Source organism: Wyeomyia smithii, chromosome 3, assembly GCF_029784165.1.
Source record: "Wyeomyia smithii strain HCP4-BCI-WySm-NY-G18 chromosome 3, ASM2978416v1, whole genome shotgun sequence".
NCBI lineage: Eukaryota > Metazoa > Arthropoda > Insecta > Diptera > Culicidae > Wyeomyia > Wyeomyia smithii.
Window position 1 is genome coordinate 216,371,217 of NC_073696.1, and position 22,342 is coordinate 216,393,558.

Consider the following 22,342-nt stretch of genomic DNA (forward strand, 5'->3'; position numbering starts at 1 on the left):
CTTGTAAATGTCAGACGGTTGTGTTTTTATAAATCGGAACAAGATTTGGTGCATTATTTATCTGATTTACAAAACCTTGCGAATTATTTCCTCGCAAGTTGGTAGATTCAGTGTGGATTTTATTATCGAGCACGATGTAGTCGAGGTTGACACTAATTTTACAACAATTCGCCTGTCTCTTTAGTTATAACACTTTTTTTCGAACCAAGCAACACTCTGTGTGTCGTTATAAAATAACTGCTCTAGAGCATCAGTGGACTCGGGGAGCTCCGTAGCCGCAAGGTTACAGAGTCCGCTTTGGTAAGCGGGTGACCGTGGGTTCGAATCTTAGTAAAATCAGGCCATTTGGTTGTCGTCAAAGGATTCTAGCATAGGTTTATTCTCAGACTCCCCACCACGTACCCTTTCTTCAATCTGAATTCTACAGTACTGACTCTCCTTCTGACAAAAATAAGTCCCTATTATAATAAAATAAATATGAGTAACGTATGAAAGTCTTCTCAAAGAAATTGTAATAAGGCGATATTGTTAGGATGGACAGAGGCTAGGTATAGTAGAGCAGTAAGTTTGGAACAGGAAGGTAAAACTTACACACAAGCACGGATATAAATGATAAGCGTATGATTTACTTCAATAGTGATACTGCTAATAATATGAAGTGCGGAGTACAGAAAACACCTGGGCAATGTCACAATAGATCTAATCTCTGGTCGCAGTGATGAGTCCACACAGGAAAAATAAAAAATAAATCAGTGGACTCTTTCAAGTGCCTTCAAGTTTACTCTCATAGTGGCCAACTAGCAAGAGATTTAGCGCGCTATTATAATTGTGCCCGGTGAATGCAAAGCCAAGGTGCTACACTCCTTTTTGGAATTTGACTTTTTGTTTATTCGACACAGATTTCACAGCCAACCGTTATTGTACAGGGGCTAGCACTACGGTCCTATCAACTTTATCAATACTGCAATTATAATAAGATTCCAGCTGTATCGTCTTTCGGAGAGTTGGATGCCCAGAAAGCCAAAAGTATCGATATCGTACGCGAATTTGGATTATAATGATGAATGGATCTAGATCAGTACCTTCCTCTTAACACCAGCTTGTTCTTATTATAATTGTGGATAATACAGAGGATTCCTTGTCGATCTGGATAATCTTCCACCTATTTTGCATTTTTAAATTAACATACTTTCACGGTTAAATTGTCAAATTTTGAAACATTTCGTTGAGAGTAGTTATTTCTTGAAAATTTTAATTATTATTGGTGAATACGCTTTGTCAAACAGATGGTCGTGGGTTCGAATCTCGAAACTTCTCCAGGGAATTTATAAGTGGCGATATTTGGCAAGGTGCAAGGCAAAAATAGGTTACTTTTATAATAAAACTGGCAAGTAGGACGCCCAGTGAAACCCCTCCAGGGAATTATAAGTGGCGATATTTGGCAGGAGGAACAAAACTCGGTATAGTAGAGCAGCGACGTGTAAAAAGAAGAGTGAAATCACATTACACAAAAGCACGGATAAAAAATAAGTATGCCACTTATCAACAGCGGTGTAACTAATAATATAAGTACGCGATACAGCAGACACCTAGGCATAACTCACAATAGATCAACGGTTCTGGTCGCAGTGAGGATGTTCAGCTAATCGATTTTCTAGGTAGCAAACCATGGTTTTGTTGTTAAACTGATGTGAATACTGGTATTATCTTGTTGGGGACCTTGTTGTTGTTTCAGAATCTGGCTGTTATATATCGAGCTTACCTTACAAGATGTAAACGTCTGTGGAAATAAATCTAAGCCAAACCATTAGAGATGTTCCTTATATGTTACGAGTGGGAAAGTACTCTTGCTCTTTTTGTAGATCTTGCTAGTAAATTTTTAATTTTCAGCAAAATTTTCAAGACGACGATCACACTGTGTCCCACTGACCTGCCATGTTAAGTCTTGTAAATGTCAGACGGTTGTGTTTTTATAAATCGGAACAAGATTTGGTGCATTATTTATCTGATTTACAAAACCTTGCGAATTATTTCCTCGCAAGTTGGTAGATTCAGTGTGGATTTTATTATCGAGCACGATGTAGTCGAGGTTGACACTAATTTTACAACAATTCGCCTGTCTCTTTAGTTATAACACTTTTTTTCGAACCAAGCAACACTCTGTGTGTCGTTATAAAATAACTGCTCTAGAGCATCAGTGGACTCGGGGAGCTCCGTAGCCGCAAGGTTACAGAGTCCGCTTTGGTAAGCGGGTGACCGTGGGTTCGAATCTTAGTAAAATCAGGCCATTTGGTTGTCGTCAAAGGATTCTAGCATAGGTTTATTCTCAGACTCCCCACCACGTACCCTTTCTTCAATCTGAATTCTACAGTACTGACTCTCCTTCTGACAAAAATAAGTCCCTATTATAATAAAATAAATATGAGTAACGTATGAAAGTCTTCTCAAAGAAATTGTAATAAGGCGATATTGTTAGGATGGACAGAGGCTAGGTATAGTAGAGCAGTAAGTTTGGAACAGGAAGGTAAAACTTACACACAAGCACGGATATAAATGATAAGCGTATGATTTACTTCAATAGTGATACTGCTAATAATATGAAGTGCGGAGTACAGAAAACACCTGGGCAATGTCACAATAGATCTAATCTCTGGTCGCAGTGATGAGTCCACACAGGAAAAATAAAAAATAAATCAGTGGACTCTTTCAAGTGCCTTCAAGTTTACTCTCATAGTGGCCAACTAGCAAGAGATTTAGCGCGCTATTATAATTGTGCCCGGTGAATGCAAAGCCAAGGTGCTACACTCCTTTTTGGAATTTGACTTTTTGTTTATTCGACACAGATTTCACAGCCAACCGTTATTGTACAGGGGCTAGCACTACGGTCCTATCAACTTTATCAATACTGCAATTATAATAAGATTCCAGCTGTATCGTCTTTCGGAGAGTTGGATGCCCAGAAAGCCAAAAGTATCGATATCGTACGCGAATTTGGATTATAATGATGAATGGATCTAGATCAGTACCTTCCTCTTAACACCAGCTTGTTCTTATTATAATTGTGGATAATACAGAGGATTCCTTGTCGATCTGGATAATCTTCCACCTATTTTGCATTTTTAAATTAACATACTTTCACGGTTAAATTGTCAAATTTTGAAACATTTCGTTGAGAGTAGTTATTTCTTGAAAATTTTAATTATTATTGGTGGAATCTCTAAGTTAATGGAAGTCGAGAAGGCTTAACAGCTTTTCCAATTTCATTTGATATACCTTGAACAAGTCATGCAGCGAATGTTACACCGATGTATTTCGCCTCCCGCCATTCAGTCTGGAAGCGAGATACCGAAGGCAACGTCGTTTCCGCGTCGGTATGTGTGTCTGTAAGATTCAACAGTGCCACTTGCCAAATACCCACCCGTCCGGTCGTTTCGTTCTGCAGAGACGCTGGATAACTGGTTGGCTTAAGCAATTTGCTTTCGGCGCCTTCCGGGGCTCGAGCGAGATTCTGTAAGAGAAAGGATTGTCTTCCGCTGTAACTGAGACATTCTTCACGGTGCGCCACCGCCGTCAGACCTTGCGTGGGGAAACGGGTTTGCGATATTCTTAGACACGAAGATATCGATTCGCTTGCATCAATAATTCGTTGACCCCGTTTTCACAGTTTACCCCATCAGCGATAATCGATGGAAATTTTATTCAATCAATACAATCACTCAGGTAGTTAAATTTAATTAACCGTGTGAGTGGAATTTTTGCTTCGTCCGCAACACCTGTGCTGTACTTTTCCTTACCGCAAGAGCTGCAAAGTTATTTGTACATTTACGTGCAGCGTTCAGGACGACTCGACATTGACCATGATTTATTTTGAGTACGTACTGTGTGATTGTTGTTGTTCGGTTGGGATGATAGTATCGCAACCGGCAAAGCCGCCCTTGCGGTTTCCTGCGGGGGGAGATGATGGCTGGTAATGCAATAGCCTTCAAAGGTGAGCCGGTTGCTAAACCGCAGGGTTCTTGTTTTTGTTGATATTCCTTTTTTTTTAACTTTTATTTACGTGCTGCATCGTAATATATGCCCTCTACCAAGAGTATCGTGTGCTGAGTCGTATAAATGAAAGTAGTTTGACCTTCATGCTTGCGTACAAAACCTTGCTGGAGTAATATATATTATTGCAACTGGATTGAATTGCTGGTTTATTTTGACTTTTTAGAGATGTATATTTTTCGTGTCGCGATTCAAAGATCACAAGCCTGACGGGTTTCAGTAGTAATTCTATAAATCATTAAAAATTATTCCTTCTCAGATGATTTTGATTTGTCGCAATAATAAAATATTTGGGCACTAGAGAGTTAAGATAATTCTATTTGGGATTTATGTCCATTGAAGTCGAACGAAAACAAACGAAAACTTCATCTTCGTCTAACAATGACCAATACACTGATAGCTGCTATCACTAATGAATAATAAACACGTTCGGTGATCACGCAAATAAACTCGTTCGGACTGACCGACCTATCAAGTGGAGGCATTACGCGCAGCAAAACTGATGCCCTCTGTTGGGTGATAACCTCCCGGATGGGGGAGCTAGAAGATTGCGTATGCACTTTTGCAGTGACCGAGAATGCGATCGAGGAAGATTCCGTTGCTGTGGTCAAGGTGGAAATCAGCTGGACCCACAACTGCATCTGCCATGTCATATAAAGTGACAAGTTTATCTGTTGCTAAAAGGAAGGTTCGAATAACCATTTGATACCGGTTCCGAAGAGCGTTTTCTTATTTCAGCTCTAACTATCCGGCAAATTGAAACGATCGACTTGTGAATGAACGCATGAACGTTCCGGCGGTGCCGCGCAGTCCACCGAAGCATAATTCATGCCTGTGCAAATAATCTCTCGCACTGATTTACAACTTTGTTGTGAATGACCTCAGTTCTAATCGGGTGGATGATGGAAAATTTACGAAACATTCTATTGAGATGAGTCGTGTAAACATCCACACTACAGGTTGTTAGGTAATTGATCTGTTCCAGAATAATCTCGTTATTTTCTGGCTGTTCAGCGTTGACGAACTCTAAACCTATCGTGAAAATAGAAATTTCAGTCTGAATTTATGGTATGGGATGAATCGTACCACTTTTATTCGAGTGTTCTTTTTTGTTGGCGCGAATCGTCGAAGAGGCAGATAGTTTATGACCGAGCGGCAAAGTCTAACCGCCTATAAATTGGATTAACCCCAATCAAGTTTAAACCGCGCCAGACGTGGTTAGCAACACACTGCTGTTATGCCCTGCAAACTGCAGGTAATTGATGCCGTAATTTCGACCTTCAGCGGCTTTTGGTGGAATGTCATCCGAAAACACGACATAGATTGTTTGATTTCAATTTCCGATTTTATAGTTCCATTTTAACAATCAAACTAGCCAACAACGTAAACCGCGATAGCTGACCGGCCGCGTCGTAGTACCTGCTCCGATTTCGGAAATGAACTAATCGAACAAGCACTCTCGATCCGAACAAGGGTTGGGCAGGGCGCCAAATTTTCGATCCGTTCTGAATCATATGCTGATTGTGACGAGTTCAGTTAGCATATTGCACTGCCGCCGGTCTAATTAATGTTAACGGCTGCCTGCGTCAGGAATTCGGCAATCTGCTAGACACGCGGTTTTGTTTAGGATTTGTGTGAAACAGTTGAATCAGATGTTCGGCAGCGTGTGGCTATTAGGTTCCACACTGTAGCTTCGGAAATGCCAAACAATTTGTTGAAATTTTGTTTCTTTATCAATTTTAAACAAATCGGACATGATTATGAGTTAGCCGGTACTTGAGTACCGAGATTGTTTAATAAACATATTATCGGTATATTATTAATATATAGGCTCTCTTAAAAATTCTTTTCGCACTTGCAGTATGCATGAAACTTAGAGAAAAACGGTGTTGAAACCACAAACTTCGACTTCGAGCCACCACTTCGAACATTCAAAAGCACAAGACTCGGAGATAGGTAGTTCACAATGTCAGAAAATTTCACTAATCCAGAGTTTGTTTCATCAACTGGGAGTGCAAAAGGAACAACTGGGGTTTTAGATGTTCCTGGCAGTGCTGGGAACTCCTTCTGGGACTTTAAATTTGCAAGCCCAGGAGGAGTTTGCTTCAGTTTTTTCGCAGCACTGTTTGGTTTGTTTGTAACTTTCATTTTACTTTGAGAAATCTTAGGACCTTTTCTGGGAAGTTCAGGAGAGGAAATATTTTTCCTCTTTCTAGACTCCCCAGGATTGGCGTAAGATGTTCCCGCTGGTGAATCGTCAGAATCGGTTTCATCAGAGAACAACAGATCAAAAGGGTTTGATGTGATGGGAGAAGTGGTAACGGTCTTCTTCAGCATCTCAGCGTAATTACGCTTCGAACGCTCTTTGAGAGACCGTTTTATTTTATCCCTGCGCTGCATGTACACCGCACATGTCGAGAGCTCATGCTGACTCTCCCCACAGTGAATGCATTTTTCAGCATTTTTACTGCAGGAATCATCCGCATGATTCTCCCCACACTTGCCACAACGGCCTTATTGCAGCAGTAGGCGGCGGTGTGGCCTAACTGCTTACAATTCAGGCAGTTCATGACGCGAAGCACATATAATCGCACAGGGAGACGAACCCGGTGGATCGAGACGTGGCTTGGTAGTGCTGACCCGGCGAACGTAACTCGAAACGAGTCTGACGTAGTGTATACTGTTTTGCCACCGATGATCGATGCTGACCGCAATTGCTTGCAGTCGAGCACCTTCACATCGGGACATGTGCTATTCTTGAAGCACCCTTGAGCACTTTGCAAAATACACTCGACGGACAGACTCGAATCGGTTATGACACCGTCGATCTCCACGTCTCGTGCGGGTATGTAAACGCGATACTCGCGTGTGAAGAGCTCAGAGCAGGCTATATCGTTGGCCTCCTTCAGGTTACTGACCACGACATGGAGCTTGTTAGGCCGGACCTTGGAAATTTCGGTCACGCCCTTGTACTCCTTCGTCAGGTCTTTAGAAATCTGCAAGAGGTTCAACTGTTTCGATTTCGGTCCCGCCTTTGGCCGAAAATAGACAGTATAGCTGCCCTGGGCTTCGTCTGGGTAAAGCCTGGGGCGAGGGGGGACTGAAGAATGAACAGGGGAGGGGGTAACAGAAGGGTCAGGGTCGGAGGGGTTCGGGGATGGTGGCGCGGGAGGCGAGGGATCTACATCCATCCCGCTAAGTCTAGCGCACTAGCGCCGACAAGAGCACGTACCTTTTTACTTCTCCCTTCCAGTAAGGTTGGTTGTCCGATCGTTCGAAGTTGCAGCCGTTACAGCCAGCAGCACCAATACAGCAGCACCAAACAGCCACCAGCAGCGAGCCAGGTGTGAGATCACTCCACACAGCGATACAACTCAACTGTCAACTGATGGCTTCTTCTTTTTCCTCTTTTGTGTCTCGTCCACTGCTGTAGCACAATTCAGCCAGCAGCCAAATCGGCTTACGCACCAGCTGGCAGTCACGATGCGAAACAGTTGCACAAAGGCGCGACCTTGAACCCGGATTTATTTCACTCGACCAGGTTAAGGTGTTGTAGATGCCGGAACGGGTGTATCCGGCGTCCACAAAATGTCGCACGATGTCCGTATAGGACGCGGCGCACAGTGGGGAATCGCTGACCATCAGCCGAAAAAATTTTTTTTCGTTAGCTATTTCATAATATTTTTCCTTTATTGCTATAACATTCAAGTGTCTAAATCCAAAATTTGGGCGCAATATCATGTAATCTGAATTTTTTATGACTTTTCAAAGCTTGGCGAACTGACGTTTTTTGTCTTTTTTGAAAAAAAAGCACATTACATTGAAACACTCTATAACTTCAATGATAGCTTGGATTTTTTTGACGTCAAAGAAAAAGTTGTTGTAAATATTGTGCAAAAAAAACCCTTTTCATTAGATATTGTAAAATTTGGTCATCATAGGTCTGACACTAGAAAAAATTAAAAAAATCACAGGAGGGTTGTGTGCAAAGCCACGACCGCAAGGTTGAAGTAAAATACTTTTACAAGAAAGATAACCCGGCTGCTTGCGTGTCAATCACTTTGAAATCGGATTTGTTTCGTATATACCGCTTGTTAAGCACAGTATCAACAAATCGTAATAAACATCACACTGCAATGCATTTGCAGCAGCATCAGACAGCTTATTAATGACCATTCATTATGCTCTTCCAAAAACATTTAGTAGCCTTGAAAAAGGCCGATTGTTGCAATTGCAATTTTCATTCAATTATTGCATAAATGCTTCATGGTCAAATATACACGCTGCAACTGCTACGCTATTCGTAGCCATGCCACAGTTGTTGCCGCTATACGCTGCCATTGTAGGGATACCATCCGTCCTGATTTAGCAGGACATGTCCTGATTTTGGAGTCCTATTTGGGCGTCCTGATTTATTTTCTATATTATAGCATATGTCCTGATTTTTTTAAGATATGTAATTTTGTTGTTAGGCAATGAGCAGAATTTTTGAAAATTGCTCAATAAGTGTTTTCGATTCCATGTCGCAACGCTCACTGCAATCGATTTTTTTTCATTGGTTGAAACTCAGTATAGTAATAAGAAGATTCGTTAATGCATTTACTGTTACCATTAAGCATCTGGCTTTTGTTAAGTTTAAGTTGAAACAGTTTACGTGTGTTGAATTTTTAAAGTATCTACTGATGCGTAACAATTCAAAGCGGTTTAATAAAAGTGGAGATACACTCATTTTTTCACTAGGTATTTTTCCACACGGATTTTCTAACTAACGTGGATTTTTGAATGGAAGGAATTTTGAATTACGCGTTTTTCCACGAGGTACATATCCCCTCGTAAATAAAAACTGAGTGTATTTTAAGTAAATAAAAGAATGTTATATTGTATTTTAAAGGGTAAATCACATATTATGTGTTATATTTGCTCATTCTTCGAAGAATAAAATGGCTTAGTCAAATTTGTGCCGAGAAAAGGTGTCCTGATTTCTAACTTCGACCAGATGGTATCCCTATGCCATTGGTATATGCTGTCCCTGCATCAGCTGGCCCAGCTGCTATCGATGCTGAGAGCCGCTGCAACGTGTGCGCTATTCATTGCTACGCCACAGCTGTGGCCGCTATCCGCTATGGCTGGTATCCACTGCACTGCCACTGCTGCTGCTAAGGGATGACTGCTGTTGTCGCTGTCTAGAACTATTATGAACAGCTTCGGCATATTTTCAATTGTAAGGTATATGATTCTGTCAACCGTGCTTGGGGAGCAATCAGAGTTCGAATTTTTCGTTTTGACAAGGCTTGATTATTTTCAATAGTACAATAGTTTGAATAATAAAATTACAATTATCTTCATTTGGGAAGAATCTTAAAGATTTTCTAATCTATTGCTACAAGAACGAAGGAAATCCATCGAATACTAACCGATTTATTAGTATTTGAAATTGGACATATTTTTCACTTTTTTCGGTTTTAGATTTTCATTTCACATCCCTATGTAGCCGAACTTCCTGAGAGAAGTATTCTACTTCAAAAAAAACCTAAATTAATCCACCTAGCGGTCAGACCCAGCCTTTCTCATTCAAACTAATTATTTGTAAAAATAAATTTACATGAACGCTTCAATCCTATAAATGTGTATTCACTTTTTGGGTTCTAGAATAATGATGTTGTAATTGAAGTATAAAATATGAGATATGACGCAATGTAAATGCTCAAGAAATAGCGATATAAAAGAAATGACTCTTAATTTCGAACAATTCAATCACGAGCGATACCGGTAACATTCAAATGGTACGATACCACATTTAAATTATGTTGAGGCCACATATATTGATAAAAAGGTATAGTTTTAAATAGCCTTTGAATTTCTTTTCTTTCCATAACTTTTGAACCACATATCAAATTCCTATGAAGATTGTTATTTGTAAGTTTGAGAGATGACTCGTTCGTATGACACTTGTTATGTTCGAATAAGTCGTGTAATACTTGAGATTATAGACTTTCGTTGTTTTTATAATTTAATACATAACGGTTGGAATAAAAATACGATTATGGTCAAATAAAATGGGAACCTATAGGAAAGCCAAACTTTTCATTTGACACTTAGATTGTTGAATTTAGTCCAGCCATTTTTGGGAAAACGAGTGAATTTGAAAAGTCACCGGAACATGTTTCTTTTCACAATTTTTGAATCACGTGTTTAATCACTATAAAATTCATCAATTAACCTTCAACTAGCACGTTCATTTGATACCAATATTGTTCAAATCGGTTGTGTACTTTCTGAGATAATGAAGTTTCGTGATTTCCATATTTTGATACATTACAGACAAAGTAACAGACTGATTACATTGAAATTCAATAGGGTGTTATGAGGCAGCTAGACCTTTCATTTGACACAAATTTCTTGAAAATCGGTTCAGCCATCTCTGAGAAAAGTGAGTGAGTTTAAGTAGTCTTCGGAATATGTTTCTTTTCAAAGCTGGATTTCACATTTTTAAACATAACAGGCAAAGTAATAGTCCGATTGCAAAAAAATCAATAGGGTCTTATGGGGTAATTAGACCTTCCAAATGACACTGATTTTGTGGAAATCGGTCCAGCCATCTCTGAGAAACATGAGTAAGATTAAACACTCTCCAGAACACGTTTCTTTGAATAACTTCTGAATCACACGTTCAATCTTCATGAAACTCAAAAGTTAAGGGTTTTTCGGGGTTAAGGGTAGCTCGTTCATTTAAAACCAATTTTGTTAAAATCGGTTGAGTAGTTTCTGAGATAATGATGGTTCGTGATTTTCACATTTTTAAACATAACCTATAAACTATAAATCCGATTGCAATGAAATTCAATAGGGTCTTATGGGGCAACTAGACCTCTCATTTGCAATTAATTTCATGAAGATCGGTCCAACCATCTCTGAGAAAATCGAGTGAGATTGAGAGAGCGTTACATACACACACATACACACACACATACACACACACATGCACACACACACATACAGAAAATGCTCAGCTCGTCAAACTAAGTCGATTGATACACGAGATTCGACCCTTTGGAGCACTTTTATACCTTTGGTTTTTCCAGTGATATATACCTTTCTAGGAGAAAGGCAAAACGTGATTTTTTGTAGAAAAGTAGATTAAAAGTTTAGTTGCCGCAGTTTGCCACGGTTGTGACTACATTCAAAATTAAGATAAAAACGTAAGCTTTCAAATGCATACTGTCCGCTGCTGCGCAAAACTGCGCAAATTGTCACTTCACTGAAAAAAGCGATAGAAGTTTTTTTCATTTTTTTTTTTTGAGTTTGAAATTTCATCTAGGATTAATTTTAATCATAACCATGATACCCCATTAATGGAAATTTATGATATCGAACTCAATCCGTAAGAATAAAATAAAAATTTGGGCGAAAAATACAAAATTTATCAATTAAAAGTTATAAAATAAGTGTTAAATAAGAAAATAGTAAATCTTTAAGAAACTTTTAATTATGTCAAACTTTATCACTTCCTGCAAATTAAAAACAATATTAAAAACATTCAGCTCTTTTCAATTTATGATCATGAAATTCGCTAAACTGATTTAAGTGTTAAATACTAGCAGCAAATTCATACCATCAAACTCCGGCTAACAATAGCCCGTTTGAGAATTGCTTTTGCTTCGCACTCGTTGGCATACAAAAGTAAAGCACACATTTAGAACGTTGTGTCATTCCAGTGTCTTGGTTTTCAAATTCATAAATTCGTTGAATTTTATTATGGAGCCTTCAACTTCAGCAGCACCACCTATTTCAATGTCTAGTAAGTTGTCAATTCATGGTGTTATACATGAATTTAAATGCCCTCTTTCAACCATAGAAACCGGATTAGGAAGATAACATATATATGAAACAATGAAACATCGAAAATTACTAGAAGAAATGAAAATTGCAGCGAAAGACATTTTTCCTGCTGATAAGTATAATGAACTTCAAATTTTCTGGAAACAATTCAACACGAGATTTAACCGATCACAGCGGAAGACGATGATGCTGAAAATGATTTTTTCAATTTGTAATTAGTTTGTATTACTTATGGTGTTTCAGTTTATAAAAAAAAAAAATTGCAAAATTTGTTTAGTTCGAGAGGTCGTTCATAAATTGCGTATTTTTTCAATAGGAGGATGCCCGGTCGCACTACTTGTGGTCAAAGATTATATAATTCTATAAAAAAGGACAAAAGTGCAAAAAAATATTAAAAATTAAATTTCGTGCTTTATGGACGGCCCCAAGCAAAAAATTGATGCCAAATTCGTGTTCAGCGCCCCAAAATTATGTAAATACCAAGTTTTTGTCGCATTTATCGACACTTTTTTGCTTGGCCAGCCTTTGTATGGAGTCGCCCCACTGTGCGGCGGGGTGCCGTTCCTTGAACGCGCTCAGTTCTGAACGAAATAGTTTCACTGTTCTCCCCATCACGTTAAGAGTTCGAACCAATTTTTTCTGCTGGGTTACTATGGTTTATGCTGCATGGGTAGTTTCGTCAGTGCGTGTAAAGGAAAAACCACGAAAAACGGCAGTTTTCGTGCATTTTTTAATGCAAATCCCAAGGCACAACAGTTTTATCTTTTCGATAAAAGTCCCCATCCATAAAACTCAGGCTTAATCGGGCTTCTGGTAAGACTTCACTTAACTACACTCGTGAAAGTCTCACATTTTTAATAACGAAAAAATGTACGAGTAGTTCTTGAAGTTTTCGAAATCGAAATTTCGTTTGACAGTAAATCTCTTCGAAATGCATGAAACCTGTAGCTTTATAATATCTCGCTTAATGATATCCATAAAAAATCTATCGCTCGCACATGTGCGCGGTGAAATTATTTCGAGCATAGAAAACATTTAATTTTTATGGTTTTCGTCCAATAATTCCGTGTAGGTAAGTACCCACAGGGATATTTTCCGAGTGGGTACCCACATCAACCGCCGGCCCTGTCACCGAGTATAAACATTTTTCATTATTATTGTTGCCATGAACCCTGATTCAATTCTGCAACATTACATCTATTAACTGTTGTTTTGATGTCCTAAAACACGCAGGGGATGAGAGGTAGAAGGACAAACCACGTTACATTTTTAAATTTTATTCAAGTCAAGTCAAGAAAAACGATAGGGGTCTTCACGTCGATCTCGTATAGAAATTCCCAAACGTAAACAGTTTATCTTCCATTACTCGTCAATGGAGGTGAGTATTTTCATGGCTGGGTATTTGTATACGAGCTCGACATGAATACCCATTAATGTCTTCATTGTCGTTTAACTGTTAGATCGTATTTTCAAAAATTGAGAAGCGCTTCAGGATTTCATAATTTGCCTGTGGTTAGCTAACGTAAATAAAATTTTGAAGCGACGCTAAGTGTATTAAATCGATAAAATTTATGAGAATGAAGGTAACAATATTTTGCCTTCAAAATTATTATTCCAGGACCGAGAATTTAGTTATACTCGTTGCCATGGCATGCCATGCTTACAGCACTCAATTTTTTTTATCGTTACTTAAAGCTGCTGTTCAGGGAATAAAAAATTGTTACTCAGTATTTTTCAACTGCAAATTTCATAGTGGAAATTTACTCTAACTTTCCTTTTTTTTATTTAAGATAAGTTTTTTCCCATACCTTGTGGCGAAATTGCCATGCAAAATTTCACGTCAATCGGACTTTAGGAAGTCGTGCCCTCAAAGTTTCACGTTTTCGACCGGTGAAAAAAGGCAGACTCTTAAAATTTTTTAAACCAATTTCTTAAGCCAAACGTTTTGAAATCACAAGATCTGGCGTTGTGATAACATCAGATGTCAACGTTTCGTGCATTTTTTAGACGTTTGGATTTGGATTTTTAATTTTTTAAATCATGCACCATTCCTTCTGCAGGCGGTAGATTTCCCGCCTCAAGAGGGTTTATATCCCAAAAATCGAATGTGGCATCCATCGATGATTATGGTAAGTTTATTGAAATTGAGCAAGCGGCTACTGAACAAATCGCGTGGGTTTATTACACACACAGAAATTTGCTCAGTTTTCGAAAGTGAGTCTATTGGTACGTTTGCCTACACTCTGCTACACACTGCTTAATAAAAATGCTCATTTTCAGAGCTAAACAAGATATTTTTTGTTACGTAACGCTGATCGTAATCGACACCCCCCTTATTTAATAATTCGTAACATTAGGGTACTCCCCTGCCCTCTATGAGCGTTACGTAATTTATGGATGCGCCACAACGCTTCGAACCAAAGAGGGTCGGTGAATTCTCTTGTTATTTTGAAGATGAATCTAAGACTTCGAATAGCATTATCGATTGTAGCTGAACTGAGACTACAGAGTTGACTTCTCGTCAAGTCAAACCCCAAAATCTTTCATCTGGTTTACTCTTCCCTATTCCACTCCAGGAAATTCATATTCGAAACGGATTAAATACCTCTCTGATTCGATAGCTGATGACACAACATTTCTCCATACTCTTAAACAAACAATTTTCTATACACCAGCCACAAAAAAAATATAAGTCTAAACTCTCTATACCCAAGTAACAGAATCGGTTATATCGCAGTTTTAAAGTACCTGATACAACCAAAACAAGTACTATGAATCTTCGATATAACTAATTCTGTTATTTGCGCGTTCCTCAATGCGCCTAAAAACTAAGTAGTTTTTCAAGTCATCTACAAAAAACAGTCTTCCATCGCGTTTGAGTTGTATCGCTGCGTCGTTTATGTACAAACTGAATAGCAATGGTCCGAGATTGCTACACTGAGGTACACTAGAGCTACTTAAGAATGGACAGTTACCAAGCTTTACGAATAAATGCCTATTCATTTATAAAATTGCGTGGTACAATCAGCGTTGCAAATCGAGCGAGAAGCAAAACCTTTTTCCTCCTTTCTGCTTGAGAACGAGACATATGCTACGCTTCTCAAGTCTTTTGCACACACGCTTTCGAGGTACTCTTTCTTCTTCATGCATTCCCCTGAGTAGCAGCGAGCACGCATCGATACGAATAAACTTTTTTGTATTGCTACTCAGCGACAGTAAAACTCGCGTACTGTTCATGCTAGCGAGTAGGAGTACTCGACTGAAATTGCTCGACTAGGAGGAACGCTTAAAAAACTGTGCTCGAAAACGAAAATGCTTTCTTCATCTACCCGATTTTGCTTGGTGTGTCGGTGCCGAACGGGGGGGAAGAATCTGTAAAGTATCGCATACTAGAACGTGTAGGGTATCGGACTGATTTGTTAAGTTTTTTATAGCAGTCTAAAGCAGGTATTAGACGAAGCAAATATTTGCTATTTTTGGATTATATTTTGTGCAAATAAAATTCGTACCAAGAATAGCAAATGTTTGCTTCGTCTAATACCTGCTTAACGCAAAACCTGCCGAAGCCAACCGCTACCGAAGTAGTCCGTTACACTATTTGAAATATTTTTTTTGTACCCCTGCAACTATCGTAATGCATCTTGAAACAATTGTACTCGGCTGGTTGTGCTCGCGAGAAGGGGATTACACGCATGCAAAAGAGTAGATCCGCTCGTGTGCATATGATCTCGGGAGGGAATGCGAGCAAGGAAGACAGCGAGAAAGAACGAGAAATATCTTAAATGGAGAAAACTCCAGTGTGTGTATCGGCAGCAACGAGAAGCTCACTTGAGGTGCTGCATGCTGTTCATGAGTGAGACTAACAACACTGGGTACAACCCGAAATGTCCGACTTATTCAATAGAATAGTATGACTAATAGAATTTAAAGCTGCTCTCAGACCTGTATATATTATCTCGACTTCAGGTTCTTGATTCATTTTTGTGCTAAAAGATACAAAATCTACCAACTTTGTTTGCTCAAAATTGCAAATTTTGAGTGGGGGCAGGTTTTCCAGCGTTACGTATTTTTAGGGGAGGGGGGGGGGGAAGTCATATCGAACGTTACTTATCGTTACATAGGGGGGGTCTGGAATCTGCGCAGGCGATGGTGATCTGATCATAATATTCGGGAACACAATAATAATGAATTAAACAAATCAGTTCGCAGGTCGCTATATAGTGTTTATAGTCGTACCGTTTTGTTAGATGATAAAAAAGCCGTACCGTTCACTAGTTGTCAATTGTCACCACTTCAATTTATGCGACCCTAAGGTAGGCATCTTTGCTTGAAATATTCTTGCTATAATTTGGTATGGTGAATAGCGTTCTTGATGACTGAATTTTATTAGCGTGTTTATTCAATAGGTGCTTAATTTAATGCTGGTTACTTGGTTTGAATTGAACGGCTTTCAAAGATGCCTAAGTTAAACTGCAAGAAGAACTTTATAATTCTCTTTTTCAGAAAATAGAATTAGAAGCACTGCATTAAATCTATTTCCTCAACAAACAAATGCTGATTAGAAGCATTACAATTGCGTGTGTCGCATATTAAGAAGCCAGGAACAATGGTTTGGTTTCTTTCACAGTTTTGAGTTGTATTCTTAAAATTTTAACAACATTTATATAACATAACCTTTAACAACATTTACGATAACTAAACTGTTTACTCCGACACGAAGATGACCTTGTCACTTCAAGCTGGTTAGTGCTAGTTCTGAATAGCTACTAACCTGGCCAGCAACTTTCAATCAACTGAATCATGATCCGCATCGTTTCGCTAGACTTTTGTTTTGTTAAACAGCACTCACATGAGATCGCGCTGATCGTTATAAAGTAACACGTCTGCCTTTTAAAGATGTCGCAACGCGAATATTTCTTCCTGATTTGTTAAAAATCCAACAATCATTATTACCACTAGCTGCGTTGTGGTTGTTTATTGTGTGCTTTTGTGCAATGCACTGCTACTGTGTGCTGCCACATCTTCGGTTTGGATCCCCCCCCCCTCCTTCACATGCCCCTCTCTCTCTCTCTCTACATTACTCTTGTATGAGAATATTTATTTTTGTTTTCCTTCTGTGCCGAAACTTCCGAATCTCTGTGCCATGTTTTGTGTACGACGATCGGTAAGCTGGCAGGTCAGCCAATGCGGCGCAGAGCGATCCGTTTCCCCCCATGATCGATCCACTCGCTTGTACCGTGCGATCGCGAAAAAAAAGACGAGACCGAGAAGAGTCGTAGTGCGCACTCTTCCACTCTCACTCCGAATGGGGGCCGCCTCGCACATGCTTTCGGTTGGGTTAACCATTTTTTTATAGCGGACTTGCAATAGTTGCACAGCCATTCAGCGTGTGTTGGAGGTTCTCTTCAATCAGACTATTTTCGAGATCGTCCTGTTCGGTTCGTTTTTCCTTTTGGCTGGGCAGAGTTTAGTGATTGCAGGAAAGCTCGAGACAAACGAACGTGTATTCGGAAGAGCTCGCCTGATCTAGCGGTGGTTTTAGTGAGAAATAGTACGCCTGAAAACTATTTTAATACCCATGTGGACTCGGTGGAAAAATAAAAGAAAGGCGGAAAATGTAATTCGAGTTGTGGTTGCTTTTGCTTTTTGTTTCTTGTCCACTGAACTAACCAATCTTCTGTAGCGCTAAACTAGTTACTCGGCTAGCTGTGAGCGTGTGTGTGCCCTCTAGCGTTACCTCTCATTTTAATAACACCGAAAAAAGTGCGATCGAAAGTGGCTTTAGCTAATTTGGCTTCCTTTTTTTGTTTTAAAGTGTTTTGTGATTATTGTTGGTTTACTGCTGCAGCAGTTGATAAACGAGTTACCGAGTGTTGAACATCCCACATCTGTGATATATATTTTCCACATGGGAATACAGAGGATCGTTTCGATTTGTACGTGCAGGATTATTCCGTAGTGTTCACAATCCATTGTAGACAATTGAATACGGAACCAAGCAAGAACCGCATATAAATACACTCGCACGATTACGAAAGGATCACACTAGAGTGCAAATCACGATCGCTACAGAGACCATCATGTCCAAGTCCAAGATCAACCGCTTGACGCGGTATATTAAATCAAAGGTAAACATCAGCGTTTGTTTCGCTGAATGATAGATTAGACATATCGATGCGTATTAGTAACACACACAGACATAAGCTTACAATTAGATTTTAGTGCAAAGATCCACAGACTCAATCTGTTGACACAGTTTGGTGGGAGTTTTTCTAAGTCGATTGTTGTTGTTTTTTTTTTTTTTCAATATTCTCAACCAATTTAGACAAGTGGTTAAATCGAAAACGTCACAAAGAAGTCTGCTTTCTTGGGTTCTTTATTTAACAACAGAAACCCTTATGTCTTGTTGGTCATTAGCCAAGCACTGAAAGCTTGGTAGCCTATTTTTTAGAATCGACCAATTCCCATATTCACGTCAATCGCAAAACTTGTACGAAGAGAAAATATCCACATATACCTATTCATTTATTTTACGGATAGTTCACAATCTAAGCCTGAGGAAACCGATACCAGTCGCTATTGGTTCTAAAGACTGAATATGTCCTGCTGAGAGTTTAGCATATGTAAACTTGTCGCTCATCTTTACTGCCGCTATTCGCATAACAGTCCTATGTAAAATTTGAGTGTTTCCTTGTTTTTGCGAGAATGGTTCAATTTTGGCGCGCTCTTTAAGAATAGCCATTAGAAAGTAGGGTTTGACTCGCACAACCTCGGCTTTTCTTGAAGAACATACCAAAATGGACCCATTCCCGCAAAAAAAAAAACAGAAAACACAAAATTTTACATAGGACTGTTATGCGAATAGCGGCAAGTTTAGTAGGATGTAATTTAGGTATCATATGAATATTTAATGCGAACTATAATCATGATTTTTTATGTGACCAAAACTCTTTCTTTTACGATTAATATCGAAACGATATGTATCATGCAGAATAGAAATTTAAATTTACCGTCGCTGAATCGTTCCGCATTCGTAGATGGCATTTCTGAAACGCTACAGCTTAAGAGGCATTCGCAATGACCGCTGAATTAACCCATTCTTCGCGGATAATGCCGTATGGCAGATTGACTTAACTGTCTTATTTTCGGCTCATTATTAAAAATTGTGTTTTCACTTTCTATTTCTGGGCAAATTTACTTCAATTACTAAACCCATATTGTTTACTCTTGTTGGATGTCACTATATGTTTTTTTATTCATATTTGGAAATGAGATTTTTTTCCATAACAATATAACTTGATTTCAATCGCAGATTTGAAACATGCATAAAAACTGATCATACAATCTCAAGCGCACAACTTCCTTGTTTGCAAAGATGCACATGTACATATCGCAAAACAGTCACGTTCGATCCCGACCCGAACGTCACTCTCAGCTCCGAGTATAACTTTGCTGCGTTGAATGTAATTTCACTCTTCACCCGCGAAGGTGCGAGCGCGTTTGTTATCGATTACCAATATCGTTCACTGCTGCTGCTGCTGCTGTGGCTGCTTGATTATGCATTCAACGAATGTGACTTTTTTGCCGGATTTATTCAAATGCTAGTCACGGCGAGGTGACTGGGCAAAGTCACTTCAGCTGGTACCGGGCGGTGTTGTTGGGTTTGCCTGGCTTTCGCAAGCCGTAGATGCAAATTAGTTAACAGTTGATCCATGGATACTAACTAAACATTGGAGTGATAGCGCATTTGCCTAAGCTGCGGAGTGCTGAAATACCTTTTGAATACGTTTCTTATGGGTGTTTTTTTTATTACCGTTAAGATTTGGGTTGAAGGCTCTCCGAATTCAAGAGAACAGAAGGTGACTTTTTCAACTTTTGAATATAAAAAAAATGGTTTGTTGGGGCATAACCTACTTTGAAATTTTTTGAGTCATGAACCGTAATTTGTATATGAATTTGTTGTCCAATATCCAAAAATGACCCGCATTGATTTTTTATTATCGTAGATATCTTCTTTGGCAGATGAATGCCACGGCCTATTTAAAGATTTATGAACCCGTCTGTGTAAGGAAAACTGATTTTGTTCCTAATGCAGTAATAGACATTCGTTTAGCTGAGGTCCACTTTTTCTATGTTACTCGAAATTAAAACACATTTTAGGCAGCTTTCGTCATTATAGGATAGATTCCTTCCATTAACAGCTAATTTCATAAGAGACAATCCATTAGTTTGGACTCTGATGGCAGAATCGGGAAAAAGAGGAGGCATTCTTCTAACCGAATAATTAAAATTTATTATAAATATAACTTTCAACAACTGATTTCGAAGAGAAATCATAGCCAATATTTAGTATCACTTTAAAATTACTTTAAAAATACTTTTCGGCATTGAATCGGACAGCTTTTGTAGTGTTGCCATATCTATTTTGGTCTAACATTGTTCAATTGCCGACTTAAGGCTGGAAACGGGTTTAAATTTACGTCCATTCGCATAAACCAACCTAGCTAAGATTCCTCAGAGGTTTTCGATGGGGTTACATTAAGGACTGCAAGCTGACCAGTCCAGTAACAAGCTACTTGTTTCGCCAAACCAAGCCTTCGACAGCTTGGAGACGTGAATTGATGCATTATCCTACTGAAAAATGCCGTCCTCATTCGCGTTGTCCTCGAAATAATTGACCAAAACGTCATCCAGAAGCTCCAGATACATTTCGGAATTCATTCGGGTTGAAATGAAACAAATCGGGAGTTTTGCATAGTAAGAAAGATGCCCCATACTATTAAACTTCCACCTCTAAAGTTTCACTCGATCTTACAACATTGGTTTGATCCGAATCATGCCAATAGCAACTGTAGCAGTCCGGTCCATCCAAATTTTATTTCTTCTTGTCAGAACACATGACATCTCTGCGTACTCCAGCCGAATCTGTTGCTTCAGCTTCAGAATCCCTTGAAGTTTCTTCCATTTTGTGTTCGGCTATATTTTCAAAATTCGAGCAATTTTTCTGGGGGTCACAAGAACATCCAGTTTTCCCTTTTCAGGGAGCGGGACTGTCGGTTCCGTGTAGTTTTATGTCTTTTTTGACCTTTCAAACTCAACGAAACTTTGGTGTTCGGTTTGATGGGACGCTTAAATCCGTATTTCGAGCCTTTTTCGGGGACATTTCGTACCGCTTTCAAGTAGTACGAAACTCTCACCTAGTCAACTAGTATATTGAACGTTATTTAGTCAAAATGTACTGCAAGCCACTTTAAAAATCCACGACAGTTCGGCTAAACGAACGTCTAGGACCGAAACGCTATTTGAATGTTCATGAACATCGCAACGTGTTCCATGTGTGTTTGAGCGCGACTTGCATCGTTTTCGCTACCATTAAAAGATTAAAGGAATTGATATTTTTGACTTTTGACCCTTCTTACTTTAGTAGGATGGCGTGCCGTAGAAAGTGTAACAAAAATGGGCCCTCTTGAAATGCATATTATGTCTTGATCAAAAGATGAACCAAACTTATGGCATAATAGTTAGCATATTTTTACTACGGCAATTAGTGAAAAGTTTAATTAAAAATTGAAAATCATTACTTCTGGTATAGTTTTGCAGTTTTCGATGCTTGTTTTCTACTGCTTGCTGACTCACACAAATAAAGGAAGTACGAAATCAATCACTTATTTTACTTTATGCGTCCGTGCTGCACTGCACAGACAGCGCGTTACGATGTGTACTTCTCGATGGTTAGACCGCGTCACTCACTGTAGCGGTAACAGATGTTATGTTATCGTTTTCAAATGCTCACAAAGTCTCTACCATTGACTGGAATTCAAACACTAATATCTTGATCGATAGCTGAAACATTGCCCAAAACTTTGCTGTAATAACTAACTGGAATATCTTTACAATACTAATCTTGTTAAAATTGTGTACATTCAACCAATCACAAGCTCGCTTCTCCTTCGTAGCTGTGACGAGCAGGTGTACTTCTGACTAGTTAGACCGCATCACATACTGTAGTGGTAACAGTTGTTATGCTCTCATTTTCAAATGCTTGTATCTTATTGCCACTGAACGGTTTTTGAACACCAATTTCTTGAACTATTATGCACAGTATTATCGAGTTGCGATGAACATTACTATTGCGCAATCTGAATAAAGCTTTAATTTGATAAACCCTTCTTTTAGCTTCGTAACGTCGCGTGATGATTTTTTGTTCTCAATCCAGTGTTATGAGTTTTCTAAAACGGATTCAGTATTTTTAGCAAAACGTGCCCAACTTTTCTGTTTGAAATCGGATTAGTTTCGTATATACCGCTGGTTATGCACAGTATCATTGAATTATGATGAATTATACTACTGCGCATTTACAGCAGCTTCAAACCACAGTTTGCACCTTAATAATAACCATAAATTATGCTCTTCCACATACAGTAGCCTTTAAAAAGGCCAATTAATGCAATGACAA

At 39.0% G+C, this 22,342-nt stretch overlaps 1 protein-coding gene across 19 annotated transcripts in view; it reads left to right on the top strand.

The window, feature by feature from the left end:
* Positions 1-22,342, top strand: part of LOC129727253 (TLD domain-containing protein 2) — a 494,969-nt gene that overhangs the window by 415,638 nt on the left and 56,989 nt on the right. Inside the window, exon 1 of one of the 19 annotated variants that reach the window (XM_055684890.1) lies at positions 17,297-17,503. The exons of 17 other annotated variants lie outside the window; for them this stretch is intronic. In XM_055684890.1, coding sequence (XP_055540865.1) covers positions 17,465-17,503 — 39 coding nt within the window. In that variant the 5' untranslated portion in view covers positions 17,297-17,464. One more of the 19 variants, XM_055684888.1, reaches the window with a different exon arrangement.